Source organism: Topomyia yanbarensis, unplaced genomic scaffold (genome assembly GCF_030247195.1).
Source record: "Topomyia yanbarensis strain Yona2022 unplaced genomic scaffold, ASM3024719v1 HiC_scaffold_176, whole genome shotgun sequence".
NCBI lineage: Eukaryota > Metazoa > Arthropoda > Insecta > Diptera > Culicidae > Topomyia > Topomyia yanbarensis.
In genome coordinates, this window is record NW_026683356.1 from 31944 (window position 1) to 53394 (window position 21451).

At 41.7% G+C, this 21451-nt stretch overlaps 1 protein-coding gene across 14 annotated transcripts in view; it reads left to right on the forward strand.

The window, feature by feature from the left end:
* LOC131694871 (sodium channel protein para) overlaps positions 1-21451 on the forward strand; it is a 71775-nt gene that overhangs the window by 31481 nt on the left and 18843 nt on the right. For 7 of the 14 annotated variants that reach the window (XM_058983377.1, XM_058983378.1, XM_058983381.1 and 4 more), the window contains 5 exons: positions 8737-8948; positions 9021-9240; positions 9293-9558; positions 16598-16771; positions 18730-18852. In XM_058983377.1, coding sequence (XP_058839360.1) covers positions 8737-8948; positions 9021-9240; positions 9293-9558; positions 16598-16771; positions 18730-18852 — 995 coding nt within the window. The remainder of the gene's footprint in view (positions 1-8736; positions 8949-9020; positions 9241-9292; positions 9559-16597; positions 16772-18729; positions 18853-21451) is intronic. The other 7 variants (XM_058983380.1, XM_058983379.1, XM_058983383.1 and 4 more) reach the window with 2 other exon arrangements.

The following is a 21451-nucleotide window of genomic DNA, read 5'->3' on the forward strand; positions in this document are numbered from 1 at the left end:
GAATTGTATTCATCATCACTACGTGCAATTTCATTCATATCAATCCTCCTACTGACAAACAAAAACCTTTCTCGAAATAGCAGTCTCATTATTATAAATCATCTGAAATCGAAGTTACCCTCATTGGGAGCAAAAACACGTGGATTCTACCCTTCAACCCAAATCAAATAGATTAAATTACTTTTCCTCTTTTAAATACATTCCTGTGTTTTCGTTTTCCTCAGTTTTCTGACACTTTCTCTTTCGTAATTTTCCTGTTCCTAGTGGAAACATGTGCGCTAGTTTAGTTAGCCTTTTAGTTGTAGTGAGTGTGTTAATTGGTGCTGTTTGATTAGGTCGTTTCTGCTTGGGACTAAACATGAACTGGTTACACAACCAGGGATCTCAAGCAGAAACGATTTCGGTAAATCAAAATCCTTTGGCTACTATTTGTTTTGTATAGGTCACTACTAACACTCCTCTTAGACCCCCTTACGTTATTTAAGTTAAGTAAACTTGTTCAGTCTCCTCGTTTTTCATGGTAATTAAAATCGTACGATAGCACAAATTTTAATTTAACAGAAAAAAAGAAACTAATTTTGAAACACGTGGAAATAGCTTTGACGGATTAATTTTACTCACTGGATAACTGCTTAAACAACTTCTTTGTTTTCGAAACAATATGTATGAATTTGCATGCATTTCTTCAACTCATTGTAGCCATGTTGCCGACAAACTATAACTCGATCAAACATGACCATTCTGATATACTTAGCCCGCTATTGTCCGAAAAACTGAAAAGGAAAGTGGTCGGACCCGTAAGCTGACGCAACTATAGATTCTCATAGTAATAGACTGGCGAATATACATCTCCCCTTTTCTAAATACGCATAGCCTCTATGCTGAAGGACACTATATAGTTTGTCATCCCGCTCGTCAAGAATGTTTTCTCTTATTGGCAAAACGTAGTCCACGGCCGTTCAAAGACTCGACGCAGTGATGAAACGCTTTCGAACCGACGCACAGTGGGGAAAAAGTATCATAAACGCAACTTTACTCTGATAGACTGATAGAAGGCTAAGTGTGGTTATCGAAAATGCCTGTTTATTATGTAAAAATATCTGGGGAATCGATTGCGGGTATTTAAACTAATCGTAAAGTACTGTATCATTCTCGTTTTACCCTGATTCCCCTTTTTGTTTGTGTTTATTTTTTTACTGGCTATACAACTTGGAAGAAAGCTGAATGTGGGCTACTGAAGTTAGTGATTCTTATGCAAAAAAGCGCAAAGATTCAATAGAACATAGTAAGATTGTCTGCATAACATGTTGCATAATCGATTTTACCCCAATTCTCACGGAATGTTGGGTTTTTGTTATAACTTTGCTCAACATCTCGGAAGCCGGCTTAAGAGGGGCGTCTGGTATAAATTGCTCAAACTGGCAGTTATTTTGTTTTATGATTTTGAAGGCAAGGCAACAATAAAACTTTCGTGTAATATCAAAATCTATTTATACATTCATTGTGTATGAAGAAAACATATTTTCAGTCACGCAGAGCCACACATACGAGCGTTCCAAGAGAAGACGTCCAACCATTTCCACGTCCAGGAGATTTGTAAAGGTTATACTTGTAGTTAGTCGATGAACCAAAAAAAAAGAAAAAAGCGCGAGTTTCGGAAAAAGGCGTCATAAAAACTGAAAAATCTTCTGTAACATTCGCTCACTTTTCTTCAAAATAATAGTGAAAAAAATTTATTCTGTTTTCTGAGCTGATTATCCTCAATCGAATCCCTACACTATTTAACAAAAAATACTTTTGATCAGCCACTTTCAGCTCTTTTTCTGAAATGTTGAGTAAGGTGTTGTTTTCACTTAATTTAGGGGAAAAATTGGGGCAAAACACGTGCAGACGTTTCGTGCGATCATTTCAATTGTGTTCAATCGATTCTCTGGACTATTTTACATAAGTTAAACTGCATGTTGCATGTTTTTTATCAGCCGCTTTCAGCCTCTTTCTGAAATCTCGACCCATGTTTAACTTTCGTACTTAAGTTACGGGAGGAATTGGGGTAAAACGAGTACCCAGGTTTCGTGTGGTCATTCTTACTATATTCAAAAGATAACCTGAACTTTCCTTCATAAGAATTATTGCTTTTGATCAGTCGTATTGAGTCTTTTGCCGAAATTTAGAGCTAGAAGTAACTTTACACTTAAGTTGTGCGATGAATTGGGGGGGGGGGGGGGGGGTATAAATATTTCGAGAGATTATTGAAACTATCTGCAATCGATTCTCTGGACTTTTTTAGGGTAGATGTACCATACTTAAGGAAAACTTTTGCTAAAAAATCGATGAATAGACCTATGAGCAATGTTAATACATTAAACGAAAGTTTTCAATCCCTTCATGGGAAAAAATATAAAGATGGTTTATTAACCAATTTATGTATTCAAAACCGCTTGTACCACCATAGGAACATATGTACCAATAGTGGTGTAATCGCTAATTTCGCTACCTTTTTTTGCAAATCCTATTGAGTTCTTATGGGACGTGCAACTATAGGTACATTAGATCAACTATAGGTGTAAGGGAGCTCAAAATTCAAAGAAAATGATTTTTTTCAATATATATTTGAGCAAATGGTAGAAAAGGGGAATTGGGGCAAAACGTGCGGTCATTGTAAATACCAGCAATCAATTTTCCAGATATTTTGACACAAAACAGATTTTTTTGAAAACTTTATCCAAGTCGCGTTTTGGGTACATTCTTTTCCCACTGTGCGTTGAGTCTCATCGAACCTGTGGTAGCCAGCGCTGAAATGTTCGTTCAGTAGTTGTAGCAGAGGAATTTGTACACGGAAACCACTATTAATTCTATTACGTAATATTCGATATAAGTAACTTATTTTACGAACTAAATTCGAAATAATAAAGTCTATTTTGCAAACCAAGTTCGTAAAAAAAATTGAGTGGGTACAGTACCGTATGAAGCTGTATACAATTTAACATATTTTTAGCTTACTATTACTAATAAAAGTTGAGTATTTTCAGAATGGGCTGACTATTAAATGATGGGGATCGATATCTGCAGCTATTTTGAAATCCATAAATGTGGATATTGTCGGAATGGGGTTAACGACTAGATGACGAAAATCGATGCTGAAGCCATTTCACAATCTAAGATGGCGACGTCCAGCTAGAGATAAATTCTCTATAACCACAACAATATGCGTATTTTCGAAATAGGGTTGACGAGTACATGACGGAAATCGATGTTGGAAGCCATTTTCAAAACTAAGAGATGACTTCCGCTTTAGATTAATGCTCTATAAACTCAACAATATCGGTATTTTCGGAATGGAATAATTATACAAGGTGTTTGATTCATGGTTAAGAATCTCTCGAGGTGTGATCTACTTTGAACGGCACCTACAATTTTTTTGCACCACATTAACGTCAAGCTGCCTAATTAACATGCAAGAACAAAATACTTAGCACAAACTTTTCAAAATTTATCACAAAACACAATCAAACTCATAGTACCGATATATCACCCAGTCGCAAACCGATCTGAGAATCTGGAGGCTGACTTCTGGACAGCAGCCAACTCTTTTTCTGATCTCAGCTCCTTCAGCGTCTCCAACGGCTTCCTCGAAACGACCCCAGTCGTCGAAGGTACCACAACAATTCTCGGAACCTCCTCACACATATCCATAACATAACAGTAGGCGATCTCTGGTAATTTTGCCGCCCTGAGTATCTTCCAAATTGTGGTTCAATGAAACCACATAGTCGAACAATATATATGATCGATTGCAGTGTGGAAATTTATCCGATAGAGCAGTGCGATGCCAGCCCGACTTAACACGGGCATTTTCCAGAATAGGCACAGACAGGTAACGGTAATTCGGTACAATCTCCTGTAGAAGACCACCTCGTCAATTACTGGAGCATAATCTTAGCAACGCTTTTGTAACGCTCGGTATAGACTGCGTTGGCTAGAACACGGTTGTCTGACATGATGTGGTCAATGGTTTCCGGCATAAGTCCTCATATTTCTTGGTGCCAAAATACTTTCTGGGATTCCATGTCGATATTATCCTTACAAGCCTTGATCACTGAAGGAGCTCACTTCATATGAGCCACAGGCTCGATGCAGTCTTATCGATGTACGACTGCTTAAACTGATTGGAGTCTTCTCTTCGACTGTCCGTAGATTGCAGTAGGAACGGCAAACATGTTGATTACTCTGACAAGACTCACCGCGTTCAGAAAAAGACACAGCTCACTCGGCTCAAGAAGTTATCTCAGAGCTCATAAGCATCAAACGATGGTGGTATGATTACTCCAAGATACTTTGGCGGACCCTGTCTCGAATCACCTTCGTTGATCTCATAGCTACCAGTGTCGACCAATTGTCATAATAACAGTTGAATAAATCGGCATTTCTCTGATGTCGTCCCCGATCCTTTCGACTAGTTCGATGACTAGATCTTGAGATCGTCCATGTAGAAGGTATTGAACACCTGTTCTGATGTACTTTGTCCATACCTATTCTGATTCTACCTTATCTGATAGCCATAACTGTTTCGATAGAATGTCCTACCGAGGAAGTTCATCACCAAACAAAATCAAAACGGGCTGAAGGAATCACCTTCGAATATCCCCTGCAAAGCCAAAGCATTCTAGACTGCACTTCGTTCTAGACTCCACTTTTGAGCTGCAGTGTTATCGTCGACCTCTCCATCGGTTGCCGCAGGAGCCTTTCAACTACAGGAACAAGTGTAGTCAGAAGGTCTTAGGTGTTGCGTAGCTCTATGGAGGTTTTCAACTTTTCCGGTAATAGTAACGCAGCCACTGTAGCCCAGATCCCTATTAGTTTCAGATTTTCTAAGGTCTGCACAAGTTCCATGTGCTTTGGCTGAACGTTGCCGTCCACGGCGTGAAGTGCACATGTCAACTTATAAGAATACTGTAACTTCGGGATTCTGGGGCACATTTGTTCTGTATCCCGATACAGCGCAACCACTTCATGAAGACCATATCATGCGGATCAAGGAGTGGGTCTTCTGGCAATGGTGAAGCATCAGTTCTACTCGCGGATGATGCGTCGATTTCTGTTTGGATGAACAAATTGTTGCGAATGTTTGCTCCGCACTTTGCGTTCATACTCTGGGTGCACTTCATCGAACATTTCGAGTACCTAAGGTCGTCCGCTCATGTCTGTCTCCAGCGCTGTGTAAAGATACGATCGATACGAAGATAGTTACTTTCGCTCACGAATATGTTTATCTCCATCGTTTATATCATCCTACGTTTCTCTGTTCGCGCAAGTGTAAGTGACTGGCGTATCCTAGTCGCAGCATTCCACAGAGGTACAGCTTGTAAGTAGCGGGTTAACCACAACTTGGGTTCTTGTTGATTTGCCCGACGTACCCTTATTGACAGGGTGATGCTTCTCCCGGGCCGAGGTAGCTTTGTCCACCTCAGACAGGTGCTGTTCTATGAAATCTAGTTATCCAAAATCCTGACGATTATACCGACTTCAAAGTTGGGAATGATCAACTTTTCAACTCAAAAGTTATTCCGTGCGACTCACTGTTCAGTTGGAAGCTCGTCCCAGCACCTGGGTTCCGTCAAGATATGATAAAATGTACCCACGAAAATTTGCTTCACGTGGGATACGACAAAACGATCCACGAGGTGCAGTTGCGATATCACTGGCCTTATTTGGGATCGGAAATAAGAAAGTACATTCGAGAACGCGGTACATGTAAAGTCGCGTGCGACTAATGCTCCATGACAAATGGTTTCTGTGGACTAAATTGGTCCTCTTCCTAAAAGCAAACTTGCTTGTCGTCCTCGATGTCTTTAGCAAGTGCGTCATGTTAACCTTCGTTCGCAAAATCGCTAGTAATTCGCTCTGTACGATACTACGTGAACAGTAGTTCAATCGCCATGGCAGTCCAGAAATGATGCTGAGCGACAATGCCTCCACTTTCACCTCGAAGGAGTTTAGTCAATTCTTAAAAGAAACCAACATCAAAAATTGGCTGAACTCCCGCTATCATTCACAGGCTAGCCCAGTAGAGCGAACAAATCGCTCGATAAACACCGCAATCTGGGCAAATGCTCGAACCGAGCAGCGCAACTGGGATGTCCGCATTACCGAACACCACCGTTCGTTAAACCACTGGATTTAGTCCACATTTCATGATTTAAAAAAAACCCGGGAGATTGTGGTCAAATTTGGCAAAGGCAAGCGAGGACATTCTACACCAATACTACTTGCGACACCGCAAGTTCGCAAAACCCTTCGATGACGGTCAAATGGTTTACCATCGGCACATGAAGATATCAAGCGCACTCGATTTTTACAATGCTAAACTTGGACCACAACACTTACCGGCAAAAATTGGCTCCAAAAAGGATGCATCATTCTACGAGCTGGTGGATTTAGCTGGAAAAAAACCCTCAAAGTTGGGCCAGCAAATCTCCTCAAACCAGCATAAAAAACGTTTCCGTGCCGTCTGTGGATTGACGATATGCTTTTGCGCCCTATTCCCACAGTCACGTCACCTAGTGACTAGAAGGAAATTTTCTTCTAGTCACTAGGTGACGTGACTGTGGGAATAGGGTCCTTTATGTGGATTGCTTGCAAAGACTGTCGCTAGTTCTAACACTAACACTCGAACTTCAGTCTAATCCAAATTATTTCTTTGTCCTCTCTATTAAATTCGAGGAGGATCAAAACTGCCGCGGGACGGTTCTTCAACACCCTACTGCATTTTTCCGGAGCCACACTCGAGCAATGTGGTAATAAAACATCCGCATAATTTATTATATGCTCTGGCACCGGCCACAGTCATGGTGGGGTGGAGTATTCAACTTAAAATAACAAATATATATATTACCCCGTACCATCGCTCGGTCAACGGATGAAGTTTCACTTCCGCCGTATTCGGAAATCAAAACTAAATTATACAATACCTTTGCTGCGGGAAGAACACTCACACCTACGGGTGTGAAAAATGGTAGACTCACCAAATCGAAATAAAATTCCTAATCACTTCTTCAAAATGCACAACCGGTTCTACCAGCCCGCGAATAATATAACCACGAAACGACAAACTCACGCAAATAAAAAAAATCGCGAACGTCGATTCCGCGACTTGATTTGTTTTTATTTCCATTTTTGATGATTCATTCATCTTATTGAATGGATCATCAATTTTGACACTTTCCCATCGAACATCGTCGCACCAAGGTTGATGCACAGTGAAGGTGTAGCCCGATTTGGACCAGGCGTGTGAGTGGGGAAGGGTAAATAGGGTAAAATATGTATACCTTTGACATAAATATGTGCATTTCTCTCGCATCCATTTGATAAGTTCTCTCATCTAACACTAAATTGATAAAACCGAGATAATTAAAAAAAATCAAAGTTGTGTAAAATAAAGTACAGTTGGAGTTGGATAGAATTTGGATATTTCGAATTCTCTTCATCAGTAGCTAATAGACCGACTGGGTTCGACTATGGACTAATGTCCAAAACCTAATTCAGTGAATCGATGCTGTTGGGCATTCAAGTATCGATAAATTGCCCTAAACATGTACAGAGTTAATTTATATTTTAAAAGTGTTGCAGATATGTAACTTTGTACCTTTCACATGGCAAATGCTAGCGAAAGGTTTAGTAGATTGAGCTTAAAACTTTTTCTCTACATTAATTAAATCGTGATTGTGACGACAAAATATTCAATTTTCTTCAAAGTTTGCATTGTCTCAATATTACGAATTACCATTATTTAGATCCCATTTAACGTTTAATCTGCTATTAAGCATATATTTCCATACATGTTGTTGTCATGAAATTGAAGGATTACAGTATAACATAATGACTAATATTAGTGGTAGAGAAACATCCGTCAAATCTATTTCTCGTGTTCGAAGCTTATGCTTAAAATCAGATCATCCAGTCGATCCCGTTAATACAGATCAAAGCAGAGTCATTGTATGAATTGTCATGAATTAATCGCTGGATGAGCCGATTAATATTACCGCAATATCCCTACTCACCCGTAGCGAATATATTTCCGTGATCTTCGAATCGCCAAAAGCAAAGATCACTGGAGTATATCCGATCGTATAACCTTTAAACTAAAAACCTGCTCTACCTGAGTTGGGAACTACAAACAAGTTCCTAGAATACCGGACCTTCCCCTATCACCGTCAATGGGCAATAAAGAAGCATATCTTCTTCGTTGTAGAATTGTGTATAACATGTGAATGTGTGTATTTTAACGTATCCGAATCGTAAACAATTGAATTGATGAGATCGATGTTTTAGCCGTTGGTTTGCTTCAATGTGTAAATTTTAGTAACTGAAACTAACAACCCTAAGCTACTGACCTGTGTGTGTGAAATTCGATGTTGTCGTGTTCCGTTTTTTGGTAATGTTTTCTTTCAAATTAATAACAACACAAGTCACACAATGGCTCCCGATCACCAAAACAAATGTGATACACAATTTGAACAAGTTGATACTGAATTCGTTACCCTGTTCTTTTTGGCTATCGTCACTTTTCTTCCAACCGTACGTCCTCCCTCACAAATTAACCACGGCGAAACCGAATTGGCAAATCCCGCTTGGGTCCGAAATGAAAAAAAAAACGGAATCGAAATTCGTCAAACGCGAAAATTAATTTATAAACAAATTAATCGGTGACCCGGGGGACTGCACGGGAAAACACGATAGGCAAAGGGGTATGTCCATGTATATCTGCAGAGCATGGTGAAAATGAGCTGGAATTAACTCCAGATGACATACTGGCCGACGGACTGCTGAAAAAGGGCGTCAAGGAGCACAATCAGCTGGAGGTGGCCATCGGCGACGGGATGGAGTTCACGATACACGGAGACCTTACGAACAAGGGCAAGAAGAACAAACAGCTGATGAACAATTCGAAGGTAACTGCACCATTGTCCCATGCTCCTAAATCAATACTATTTTCAACAAAATATACAACTTCGATTTTTTAGGTGATTGGAAATTCTATTAGTAATCATCAGGATAACAAACTAGAGCACGAACTGAATCACAGAGGTATGTCCCTGCAGGACGATGATACTGCCAGTATAAAGTCCTATGGCAGTCACAAAAATCGCCCCTTCAAGGACGAAAGTCACAAAGGCAGTGCCGAAACGATGGAGGGCGAAGAAAAACGTGACGTCAGCAAGGAAGATCTAGGAATTGATGAAGGTAAAGCCGTGTCCATCCAGTCAGCATATCACCAAACTTACTTCCATTACAGAACTAGATGACGAGTGCGAAGGTGAGGAAGGGCCACTGGATGGCGAACTGATCATCCATGCCGACGAGGACGAGGTGATCGAGGACTCGCCGGCGGACTGTTGTCCGGATAATTTCTACAAAAAGTTTCCCGCCATGGCCGGTGACGACGATGCGCCGTTCTGGCAGGGTTGGGCCAACTTGCGTCTCAAGACGTTTCAGCTCATCGAGAACAAGTACTTTGAGACGGCCGTCATCACGATGATTCTGCTGAGTAGTTTGGCTTTGGTAAGTTACAATACAATGGTACCAATGGTAACCACAATGACAATTTGTATTTGGATTCAAACAACAACAATTCAACATTGAGTCTTAATGAACTTACTTAAGAAATAATTAACCTAATGTGGCAATATAAACGGTTTCAAAACTGTACGGAGCTAATGACAAAGTCTAAGATGCCAGTAAAATCGCTGAAGCGACGGATCTTTGCCAAAATCTGACTGTTGACAGCGTAGCTAGTGTTGCGCATTTCGGTCTGCAGCAAAGTTCGAGGACAAAGATCACGGGTTGGTGTGATCTTCTAATGTATGTAGTCCTAATAACCGGCAACGGTGTTCGTAAAGTGGCAGGTTCAACGGGTTATTCCAAGACAATTGACGTAACGCACACCGCATGAATCTGCTCTGGAAAGCTTCAATTCTTTTGCTCCAATTTTCTTGGTAGGGACACCAGACAAGCTTTGCGAATTCCAACAATGAGCGCACCAGTGAACAATCGTGTACTTTACGATTTGCTTTGTCAATGATCGCTGAGGAGTGATGATTGTATAGAATATATTCATATAGAATGGCGGCGAAATATTTGACATGGCCAACGCGTTCCAGCAATGTTGTAGTTGAAAGTAAACGTGCTCATCGTACGATGATAGCTGATAACAAAACTTTTCGCAACACTAAGAACCATTATTCCAAAGATATTTTTCTTACCTGAAAAAAGAGGCGAATGACCCTGAGGTTAAAACTTCTATAATCTAAATAAAAAAGATTCTGTAGCTCACGGCAATCGGTTCTTTCCTTATAACTAGAAATATTTTCATTGGCGATGAACAGTTTCCCTCCACGCTTTAAAACGAAGACCACATTATCCACGAACAAGGAAAATAGTAGCGACCCATGCGTACTTCCTTGAGGAACTGCAGAATGGTTGGAGAAAATTCTGATTCATTGTCACCAATTTGACTTCACGCTGAATAAGGTAGGGTTGAAGCCAACGACAGAATCGGGCAATGCAACCAAGTTTATCAAGCTTCGTTAACAGTATCTCATGGTTAACCGTGTCAGAAGCAGTCTTAAACTCTGTATGGATTGTATCCACTTGGAGTTTCGTCTCAACCGGTCGTCGGGGGAAGAAACCGTGCTGACATCTTTCATTTGGTCCACGCCATCCGGGTAACTCCCGAACCTAACCCCGATAAGCCTCAGTCACCATGGGAGCCATTTTCCGCCCGACCTTTCCCCCTTCCATTAATGCAAAGGTTATTCAAATTTTTAACCACAAATCAAATAAAAATAAAAGAGGAAATGTTTTCCTTTTAATTCAACCAGGTATTTATTAAATTGAACATATACGTATTTCATCGACGTCTTGCCGACGCTCTGCAGCCTATGAACAATCTAATTAATGGTGAAAAGGTCGAAATGGTTTCAAAATCATCCGGAGTTTACGACATCGACACCAAAGATATGGCCGTTAGTATAGGAGGAGATTTGAACGCTTGGGCCGTGGAGTGGGGTAGCAGAATGACCAACGCAAGAGGTCCGCTAGCACATTCCGTAAAAACGACCGGGAATCCACCATCGACGTTGCATTCTGTAGTGCGTCGCTGGTGGATACATCTATGGAAATGCCTGGACGAAGGCTACTTCCCGGATAGATGGAAGATCCAGAAGCCGCTGTTGTTGCCAAAACTAGGAAAGCCACCAGGAGTTCCGGCATTGTATCGGCCTATATGCCAGCTGGATACTCTTGGTAAACTTCTAGAAAAGGGTCATCCTCAACAGGCTGACGAATTACGCTGAAAGTGAAAACGGACTATCGCAGAGGCAGTTCGGATTCCGGAAAGGGATCTATTCGGTTAACGCCATTCGCAAAGTCATCGCGAGCGCGGAGAATGCATCGAAGCAAAAGAGAAGGGGTAATCGCTACTACGCCGTGGTTACGATCGATGTGAAGAATCGCTGTAGCGCTGCACAGAATGTGGGTCCCGGTCTAATTGTGCAAGGTTCTGATAAATTACTTTCAGAACCGAGTACTGGCCTACGAGACGAACGTGGGACAGAGGTCGATTAGGGCCACGGCGACTTAACACTGCAACTACTCCGTGGAGTGGGGTAGTAGAATGGCCAACGCAAGAGGTCCGCTAGCACATTCCGTAAAAACGACCGGGAATCCACCGTCGACGTAGTATTCTGTAGTACGTCGCTGGTGGATACATCTATGAAAATGCCTTTACGAAGGCTACTTCCCGGATAGATGGAAGATCCAGAAGCCACCGTTGTTGCCAAAACCAGGGAAGCCACCAGGAGTTCCGGCATTGTATCGGCCAGCTGGATACTCTTGGTAAACTTCTAGAAAGGATCATCCTCAACAGGCTGACGAATTACGCTGAAAGTGAAAACGGACTATCGCAGAGGCAGTTCAGATACTAGAAAGAAATCTATTCGGTGAACGCCATTCGCCAAGTCATCGCGAGCGCGGACAATTCATCGAAGCAAAAGAGAAGGGGTAATCGCTAGTGCGCCGTGGTTACGATCGATGTGAAGAATCGCTGTAGCGCTACACAGAATGTGGGTCCCGGACTAATTGTGCAAGGTTCTGATAAATTACTTTCAGTACCGAGTACTGGCCTACGAGAAAAACGTGGGCCGGAGGTCGATTAGGGCCACGGCGGGAGTGCTTCAGGGCTCCATATTCGACCCAACACTCCGGAATATAAAGTACAACGGAGACTTAACACTGCAACTACCCAGAGTAGTACAAATCGTCGGCTTGCAAAATTACGTTGTCCCGACGATAACCGGGCGGACCCTCGTCGAAGTGAAGATGTTGACGACAGAGACAATAGGCATCGTAGAAACCTGGATAACTGATGTCAAGTTGCGGTGAGGCACCTGGATGAGATAGGACAACTAACGTATCTGCAAGGATCATGCCGAACATCAGAGGGGCAGCACGAGACGTCTCCTGGCAGGTGTCTCATCCTAAATACAGAGGTATGCTGTACCGGCCTGGGCTGCTGCATTGAACTCAAAGTAGGACCAGGTGAAGTTGACAAACACGTTTCGCCTAATAGCTCTTTGTGTCGCGAGCGCGTACAGACCGATATCGTCGGGGGCGGTATGCGTCATTACCGGGATGATTCACATCTGCATTACTCTGGCTGAGGACGGTGAGTGCTACCAGCGGAGGAATACATGAAATGCCTCTGGTCGGAGCGGATTCGTTGGCTAAGTGGCAACAAAAGTGGGACAACGTGGAGAAAGGAAGATGGACCCACCGACTCATCCCAAATATATCGGTGTGGGTGCATGGCAAGGACTTCCGATTGACTCAGTTTTTGTCCGGAAGTACCTGCATCGATTTAAGTATGCTTCGTCATCCCTTTACCCGGAGTGTGTGAACCTGCAAAGACACCGGAACACGTTATCTTCGAATGTCCTGGGATGCTGTCAACAGAGTGGTAACGAATATATTCTCCGAGCTGCAGTGAATATAGCAAAGGGACCAATAAAGTAGCACCGTCGACAAAAAAGCCGCCGTGACACTACAAATCGTCTTTCGGTAGAAATTCCGCCGCTCGGGAACTCTCAGTCGGTGTAGGCTAGGTCCACCGCTGGGGACTAGTTTAGTAGTACACGACGTAGCACCGGGTTCGGGTCGTCGACGCGACATTGTCTGCTTCCCTGTTTTCTAAGACGATGTAGCGAATGGTAGAAAGACGGATGATTAACTTCCTGGAGGACCGTAAAGCAGGCATTTCGACGCGCCACGGAAACAAGCGCTTTGGGAACCCGAGCAAACGAAAAGCCCATAATACCCCCATGGTCATGGTCCAATTTTACCCCCACTGCATGGTGTTTTGATAGTGTTTAAAATGGGGTCAACCCAAGAAAACACCATCACCATGGTCCAGCAAATCCCATATAAAAGCCATATTTTAGTGTATTTATGGGTTATCGAGACCATTTGATGGTGTTGTTACGGTGGTGCAATTTGGCACGGACCATATTCATGGTTTTTTCAAGGGGTTGTATGGTGTCTGAACCCATGAGAATTTGCTCGGGAATATGGTATACCTGCAATCCGATATCGCTATACTCGACATGGAGAAGGCGGATGATACCGTGTATCACAGAATACTGGCTAGTCCGACACAATTCCGGAGGTCCACAGGGTCCCCAAGGAGATCACTTGGGGACCCCGTTGAACTCGCCGTCACATTTTGTCTGGTGCCCATAAACTCTCTGTTTGCATACTGGCATTATTCTGGTCACGACAGGAAGGACCATCAGACGAACCTGTCAAAAACTCCAAGCCGTCGTAAAGGCGGTAGGCTAATGGGCAATATCAGTCAGCTTTAACATATCCGCTGCAAAAAGTACGATTACGCATTGCTACAGCACAAATTATATTGCGACAGAGAGGCCGATTCTTCTGGGAAGTGCAGTAGTTCCCTTTCGCAATGAACCAAAGATCCTAGGGATAACTGTGGACTGTCGCCTCTTCTTTCGACGGAACAAGGTCGATTTCCAGACCCGACGATCAACTTTTTGCACAATCGTTGCAACCGCCGTAGTCCACTCAGCAGTAGCCAGCGGCTTGAAATTCTCGGATGAATCTCGTAGTGGAGTTGACATTCCGCAATACGGAAGGCCCTATCGACATTTTGAACTCACTATACCACGTAACCATTTGTGCTGCTTTGGACCTGCTTTCCACCATGGAAGCCGCGTTTCACTCCCTTCATTGTGTGGCCGCACTCACCATTGCTAGAACACCACTGATCATGGACCGTACAAACGGAGATCACTTTCTGCATCAGACAACCAGCGAGGTCTATCTGGAGAATACAAGCGTGGATCTGCTATCGATCTCTCGCCTACGCAGAGTCCGTGACAAGGCCTGCCACGACCACGGGCTTAATCTGGAAACAAGCTTAAAGGCGGTGCTGCTGGTAGCGAAACCAAAGCCAAATACAACCGCTTGATGTCCTCTCTGATGTGGATATTCACCGAAGGTTCCAAGATCGGCGATAAGAACGCAACAAGAGTTAGCGGAATGAGAGAAGAGTTCTGCTTCCCCCTACCGGATCGATGGAAAGGAACAACAAGTAATTTTGCGGCTCAAAGTTTGGCACTTGAAGTCTCCCATTCCTAAATCGTATCGCGTGTCTCTTCACCAACACGTAAAACACAGGCTAGTAAGCGGTGACCTCCGGCAGTACTATAGCCTACCGCTCTCCACGCCCTAGAGGATGCATACCACTCCAGCATGTTTTTGAAGTAGTGGCATCAAACAAAATCGGGCTGAATCAAAACCGACAAGAACTGCTTTTGAAGGAACTGTGCTCTGTAAATTTCGCTGTTTATGGTGCCTTTTGCGACGAACGGTTCAATACATTTGCTACATTTGCATATGGCCTGCTAAATCAGGTATTCGCAGCGAAGCGAGGTAGTCGACAGTTTCTTCCTTTTGAAACAGTCATTCACAGCAAACTTGTCCTTCCCCGTAAAATAGTCCTGTCCCGGCAACTACTTAAAATTCGCTTTGGTGGAAGTCTCATCATCAATCACGCAGCACCGGTATTTCGTTAACAGCGTGTAAAATTAGAAAGGCTAGCTGACCCAAACATGAATACCGAAGCAAAATGCAACAGGAAAGGGAGATATTGTGCAGACTTACCGCTTAACCGTCGTCACTTCCTCGCGGTCCTGTCCTGGGCACAGGAATTTAAGTACTAGCACACATCTGCAGTTTTATCATGGTCAAATGGGACGCTTCCGGCAGCTTCTAGTATCCACAGACAATGCCACGGGCGAAGGTGCTCCTTTGTAGTTTTTTGCTCGTGTTTCCTTCGTGAGCTGGTTGGATCCTGATGTGATTCTTTGCACCGGTCCCTGCACCCACGCCCGTCCATTAACAGTGCTTGTCCAGATTCAGAAGTAGAGCCACACGCGCACACTTATTCGCGGTACACCTTTTGATTCTTGGGATTCGCTATCCGATAGAAAAAAAAGCCGCAATTTTGCCACTGTTCTTCGAGTTCTCGTCGGAAGGTGCTGTTCTTCCTGTTCACCGGCGGAATAGGCTCCCGCAAAGCTCGGTCTTCCACTCACACAAGCGCTCTTGGCTACGGTTAATGGGAACATGAAAATGCCGAAAACTTCTAACGTTAACTGTACCGAAAGTTTTTTCACTTCACTCATGGCTGAGCAGTGGGGTTTTCGTTTTCTTTAAGCTGTTGTCCCCGTTCGCGTCTGCACTCAGCCGGATCTAGAAACTTTGTTTGACAGCTCCAGTGCTGCCGTCATCCCGCGACTGACAATCCATCGCAGGTGGGGTGCGTTCACGCCCTCCTATCTTTTCCGACTGCGTGCTACACACTCCCGTCTAGTACCGCATTATTGCACTTATATATACCCTTTACCTAGTTCAAACGTAACAAGCGCACTTCGTACATTTTCAATCCGGATGGTTTCTTGGCCGTGGCCTTGGACTTTGCGAAATATAAGTTTTCTCGACCAAATCCCACGTTGCGTTGTTTTTGGTTTTCATCCAGCTCCTGGTTTGTGGTCCACCTGCATCCGTTCGTAGAACCTCCGAAGGACCTATAAGACGATCAAATGATGCGTATTCATCAGTTTCCCTCAAAGCGCGATGCGTCAACCTAGGATTTTACATATGGGCGAACAAAATTCCTTCTCGAACAGTTTGCTGATTTTCTTCCATCTCGTCCGGAATCTCACTGACAACTCCACAAATGAGCGGATGTAAACAATACATACTAAAGAGAAACTGAGCAAAATTTGCTTAATTTCCGGTCAAGTATCAAAACAGCTACGCACGTTTGAGAGTGTCGCAATAGTTATCGGCTCGTCCTTTACATTATATTTGAGTATTTCCTAAAAACTCGACGAACCTGAAAGAGAAAACAGAATATTGATTGCTGATTTCCCCCATTATTTGTCAAATATATACATATTGAAAAGTAAAAAATCTGATGGATGCACCGAAGTTGACATTGCTTGATTTTGTATCTTTACAGGCCCTCGAGGACGTGCATCTGCCACATCGACCGATCCTGCAGGATGTTCTGTACTACATGGACAGGATATTTACGGTGATATTTTTTTTAGAGATGTTAATCAAGTGGTTAGCTCTAGGTTTCCGAGTGTACTTTACGAACGCTTGGTGTTGGCTCGATTTCATCATTGTAATGGTAAGTATTCCTAGCACTAGTATTAGTAACACAACTCCACATTTTCTTCATAAACACAACAGTAAGCGTCCAACAATCAAACTCTTTCGGAAACATTTTCTACTCAACTGCTCATACCACCTATTAAAACTCAACAGTCAGTCAGTCAGTCAATCAGCAAATCACAGTCATTCGCGAAATACTTCTCAATTTCAGTCACATCACTTCCAGGTGTGATCATCTCAACTACATACACTGAACAGACATCCTTCTTACCCTATCTCGTCTCATCAGAATCGTCCATTTCAAAGTCAGTCTCACGCAGCGCTAACATACTACCCCCCAAAAAAATAGTATTCAGTTTAGGTGCAGAGTAAGAGTCACGTCAATCTCCGGTGTTCAATTAGTCTTACTAATAAGTGTTGAAGTAGCGAAAATTCGAGCTTTTTTAAAATCAAGTGTTTTATATTTTCCAACTGCCAATGCGTACACAACGGTTATTGCTAATGAAAACTTTTCTAAAAAACAATATAGACAACAAAAAATGCAGTAAACTTTGTGTACCAATTTGTAGTGATTTTTTTTATGTTACTCCTTTTTTGTATGCGTACTCGTTTCAAGTGAACAAAAATAAACCTTCCGTTTGTTCAACTCCGCACCGTTTAGCTTTCGCTAATAAACTTGTTCGCAATCTGGGTCGGTGCCGCGGATATTCCGGCGTTCCGCTCGATGCGTACCCTGAGAGCATTGCGTCCACTGCGAGCCGTCTCTCGCTGGGAGGGTATGAGAGTAAGTAGTCGTAAAATGGGGGGCATGCGAGCCCTCGCGTGTTGTGCGTGTGTGGCCTTTGTCGTCTCGTGAACTATACACACACTACATTGTATAACCCAACGACTCTGCTATATAGTTTTTCTTTGTTGTTCCTTTTGACAATGGAGTGCCACTTTCTATTTACTTGTTTCCACTATTGTTACTGTATATCTAAATACTAACTACGTTTTGTGTACTAATGTGCGTGAGTGTTTCTGTCTGTCTGCGTACGTGCGCTACTGTCAGTGTGTGGCTCACAGGAAACAAGATCCTCTGTTTGCTCAAGGGTTTCCTTTACTGAATTCTTGTTTTGGTCGTTGTATTTGTTTTTTTCGTTTACTTTTTTGAACAAAATTTTTGTGTTGTGCGGTGTCTGTTTGTAAGTGATCATTCTAAAAAGATCATGTCTTTATTGGATTTTCACCAAAGAAAATTTACTTCCGGACACTGCATGGCGCATCTCAATTACTGTAAATACATTTGGGAAGCTCGTGAAAAGTTATTTCAATAAACCAAAAAGCGAGCTAAAGAATGCTTTTACTATGATTCGCTGTCGTAACTTTACGTTTTTCTTTACTTGCCATTACATTGTGTTTTGTAAATAATTTATTCAAAAAATTACTTTTAGGCTATCTCAATATTTTGTCTACATTTGAGTGGTTATATTTTATATACATAAGAATAATTTTCTTTCGAATAACTGCCTACAGCATGGTCCCAAATGAACGTTGGCTGCGAAGCAAAAGTGACAGAATATTAGTAGCTATAAATTATTCTTATTAATGCTATGTTTGAGATTTGCGTACGTGTTCTCTGTTGTAAATTATTTCAACGGAAATCTTCTCATCGATTTAAACCTCCTTATGGAAATGAAACGCAGAGTGACGCAGGAATCAGTATTCGGTAAAAAAATTGGGGTGGTATTCATCCATTCATACACCAATCTGTCAGACAAATAAACCTCCAAATCAGACCACGCCCATCAACTCGTCCTTCGCGTTTTCAAACCACAGAATCTAATACACACACACATACTGACATCTCTCACATCCCATCGAAATATAACTCGTATCGCCTGACGTTCTCACTTAACCCAACTGGTCTACTATCGTCCACGCCATCATCTATCTGTCTATCTCTCTTTATCTACGTTATTATTACCAATCTAGGTGTCCTTAATCAACTTCGTTGCTTCACTCTGTGGAGCTGGTGGTATTCAAGCATTCAAGACAATGCGAACTCTTAGAGCACTGAGACCGCTACGTGCCATGTCCCGTATGCAGGGTATGAGGGTACGTAACTCCAGCTTTTACCACTATTCAAACTTATCTTCGATCAATCAGATTCAGTTCAGTTTCCAACTTCATTTCCCCGCAGTAGTTGCCAGTAGCGATCAACCTCCCTCTAACCCCATTTTGGTTTCCACCAAAACCCTCTTTTACCAAATTTAAAACATAACTAAATTTACTCCAAACATCATTCGAAAAATTCGGCTAGAATTGGCCTTTCATAACCTTATTTTATAAGAAACAATTTCCCATCCTTCTTATACTCAGTAGATTAGTCTGTATTACTTACAACTAACCATTATAAAGTCCCACAGCTTCCTGATAGACTAGACGCGTTTTATTCGAAATCACTCACGTGGAAATCAAAGCATGCCTTGAAAGATATCGCCATTAATAATTGTACACCCTACACAAACACCAACAAAATTGACAGCGATTCCCTTTGACTATCTATAAGCTATGACTACGATACGTCGTATAATCGGAGCCACAGTAACAATTATTGCACCTAAACGCACTATAAATTTTATCAAACACTATTTCACAATATCAAATTATATTGATTCTGATGAAAAGTTTCAGTTTTTGAAAAGTACCAAATCCAACTGGGGTTCCAATTGATCTAAGCGAAATTAAAGAGAGTAAATCTTTGTATAAAGATCCGACATCTCAAACTTTTGCTTAACATTTATCTGTCAGTGCCTGTCCACTCGAACACGAGAACTGTCACTGCTTTCGTGCTCGGTTACGGATGACACTGACAGATAAAAGGTAATGGTCGGATCTTGATACAAAAACTCTGCGCCTTTAAAAAAAATTATTTCAGCTTCGTTGAACTCAATGAACTGTAGGGGAGAGTGGGTACTCTTGTTTTTTTCTCATAACTTTTCAATGAAGTAAAAATTTCAATTGCATAATACGCCATCTTGTAGTCAATTCGAATTGTAAGAGCTATGGATAATATGTAAATCCGAATACTATGTCCCGTCAGTAATATGAACAATTTTGGAAATCATGCCAAATCGAGGTTTTTTGTAAAAACGTGTGGTAACTTGATCCCCCGCCTACTAGGGCTAAAGAAACAAATCACACTATGATCTATAGACATGAAAGTCCAGCTAACCGCCTATCCTAACAAATTAATTAATAAGACTGCCTTTTTAGATGCACGACAAACATTAACCACAGTAGAAAGCCAAGACAAGTATTTGCGGTAAATCAGTGCTGTATAGCTGGCTTTTTCTACCTTCAATAACTTATGCCATAATTTGTACACGGAAAAAACATTTTAGATCAATTAATAGTGTCAGGTACGTTATGAAAATGAAGTTTTTCTATTTCTTTACATTTTGAAAGTGTTTGAGAGAACTAATGATAGAGATAAAGAATACCCAGTGTTACAGGGATCAAGCATACCTGTTGTATGAGGTGCACAAAATTCAATTTTTTCGTATGTGTTGTAAAACTTTTTATTCGAAAAACGTGTTTTTCTAGGCAAAAGCCCTTAGAAAGTAACCGTATTTAAAAATATTCATAAATAATTAGTTCGACGATCTCATACAGTCGTTCAAAAAATTTGTGAAAAGATCTTCGAGATGGATTTAAACACATATTTTCTAAAATATTATACAACTTTTTCAAACCAAACGTATTACATACGATTTGTTTTTTTAAACATCATAAACGACCAAATACTTCATTTTCTTTTTGTATTGTGATAACTTTATGCGTGTAGATTAGGAGATATGCCCAGGGAATCAAATATCCCCAAGGATCAAGTGTCATCACTCTCCCCTAATATATGCGATTGTTTACTGTATAGTAAATTACTGTTATTAGAACGCTCTATTAAAAGATAAGATTATTTATTTGTTGTATCTTCACCAACAGACCCCTTGGTCCCAATGGTGGTTGCTTAAACTAATTACATTTCAGGATAGCAAATATTTTAGCTTTTATCGATTTCTTCGTCAGATTGAAGTAAAAAGCCGGTGCCACACTATTACAAATACGCTGAGGTCCAGTAGCAGCGCTCTGGCGACTAAAGTATTGAACGGTAATCGGAAAAGAGAGTTATTGTGTAGAGCTCTAACACGGACTTGAAGATCCAGGGTTCGAGGATTGTATGGTAATCCACTCTGGCAGACAGTAAGCCTCATCAACGATGTATGAAGTATGTGGCTTGGACGTTAGTGCCGAGTCCATGATGACTCCGAGAGTCCTTGACGTGACAGTGTCTTGGAATGCTCGAGTCGAAGAAATAATAGTTAAACGGCAGCCCTAAGTTTGCGCCGCTAAAACAACAAAAATGATCCATAAAAAATTGAAAAACGATCCATAAAAAAGTTGTCCATGTTCCATAAAACAAAACTGAAAATCCATAAAAAAGTGTGAATGATCCATAAAAAAGGGTGATTTGATCCATAGAATATGTAAAATTGAACCATAAAATAATCGCAAAAGAGCACTAAAATAGTAATAAAAGAGCAATTAAAATGAACCAATGCCCCATAAAAATATTGGAAATGTTCCATAAAATGATACGTTTTGCGCCATAAATTAACTGACATTGATCCATAGAATATTAACAATGTACATTAAA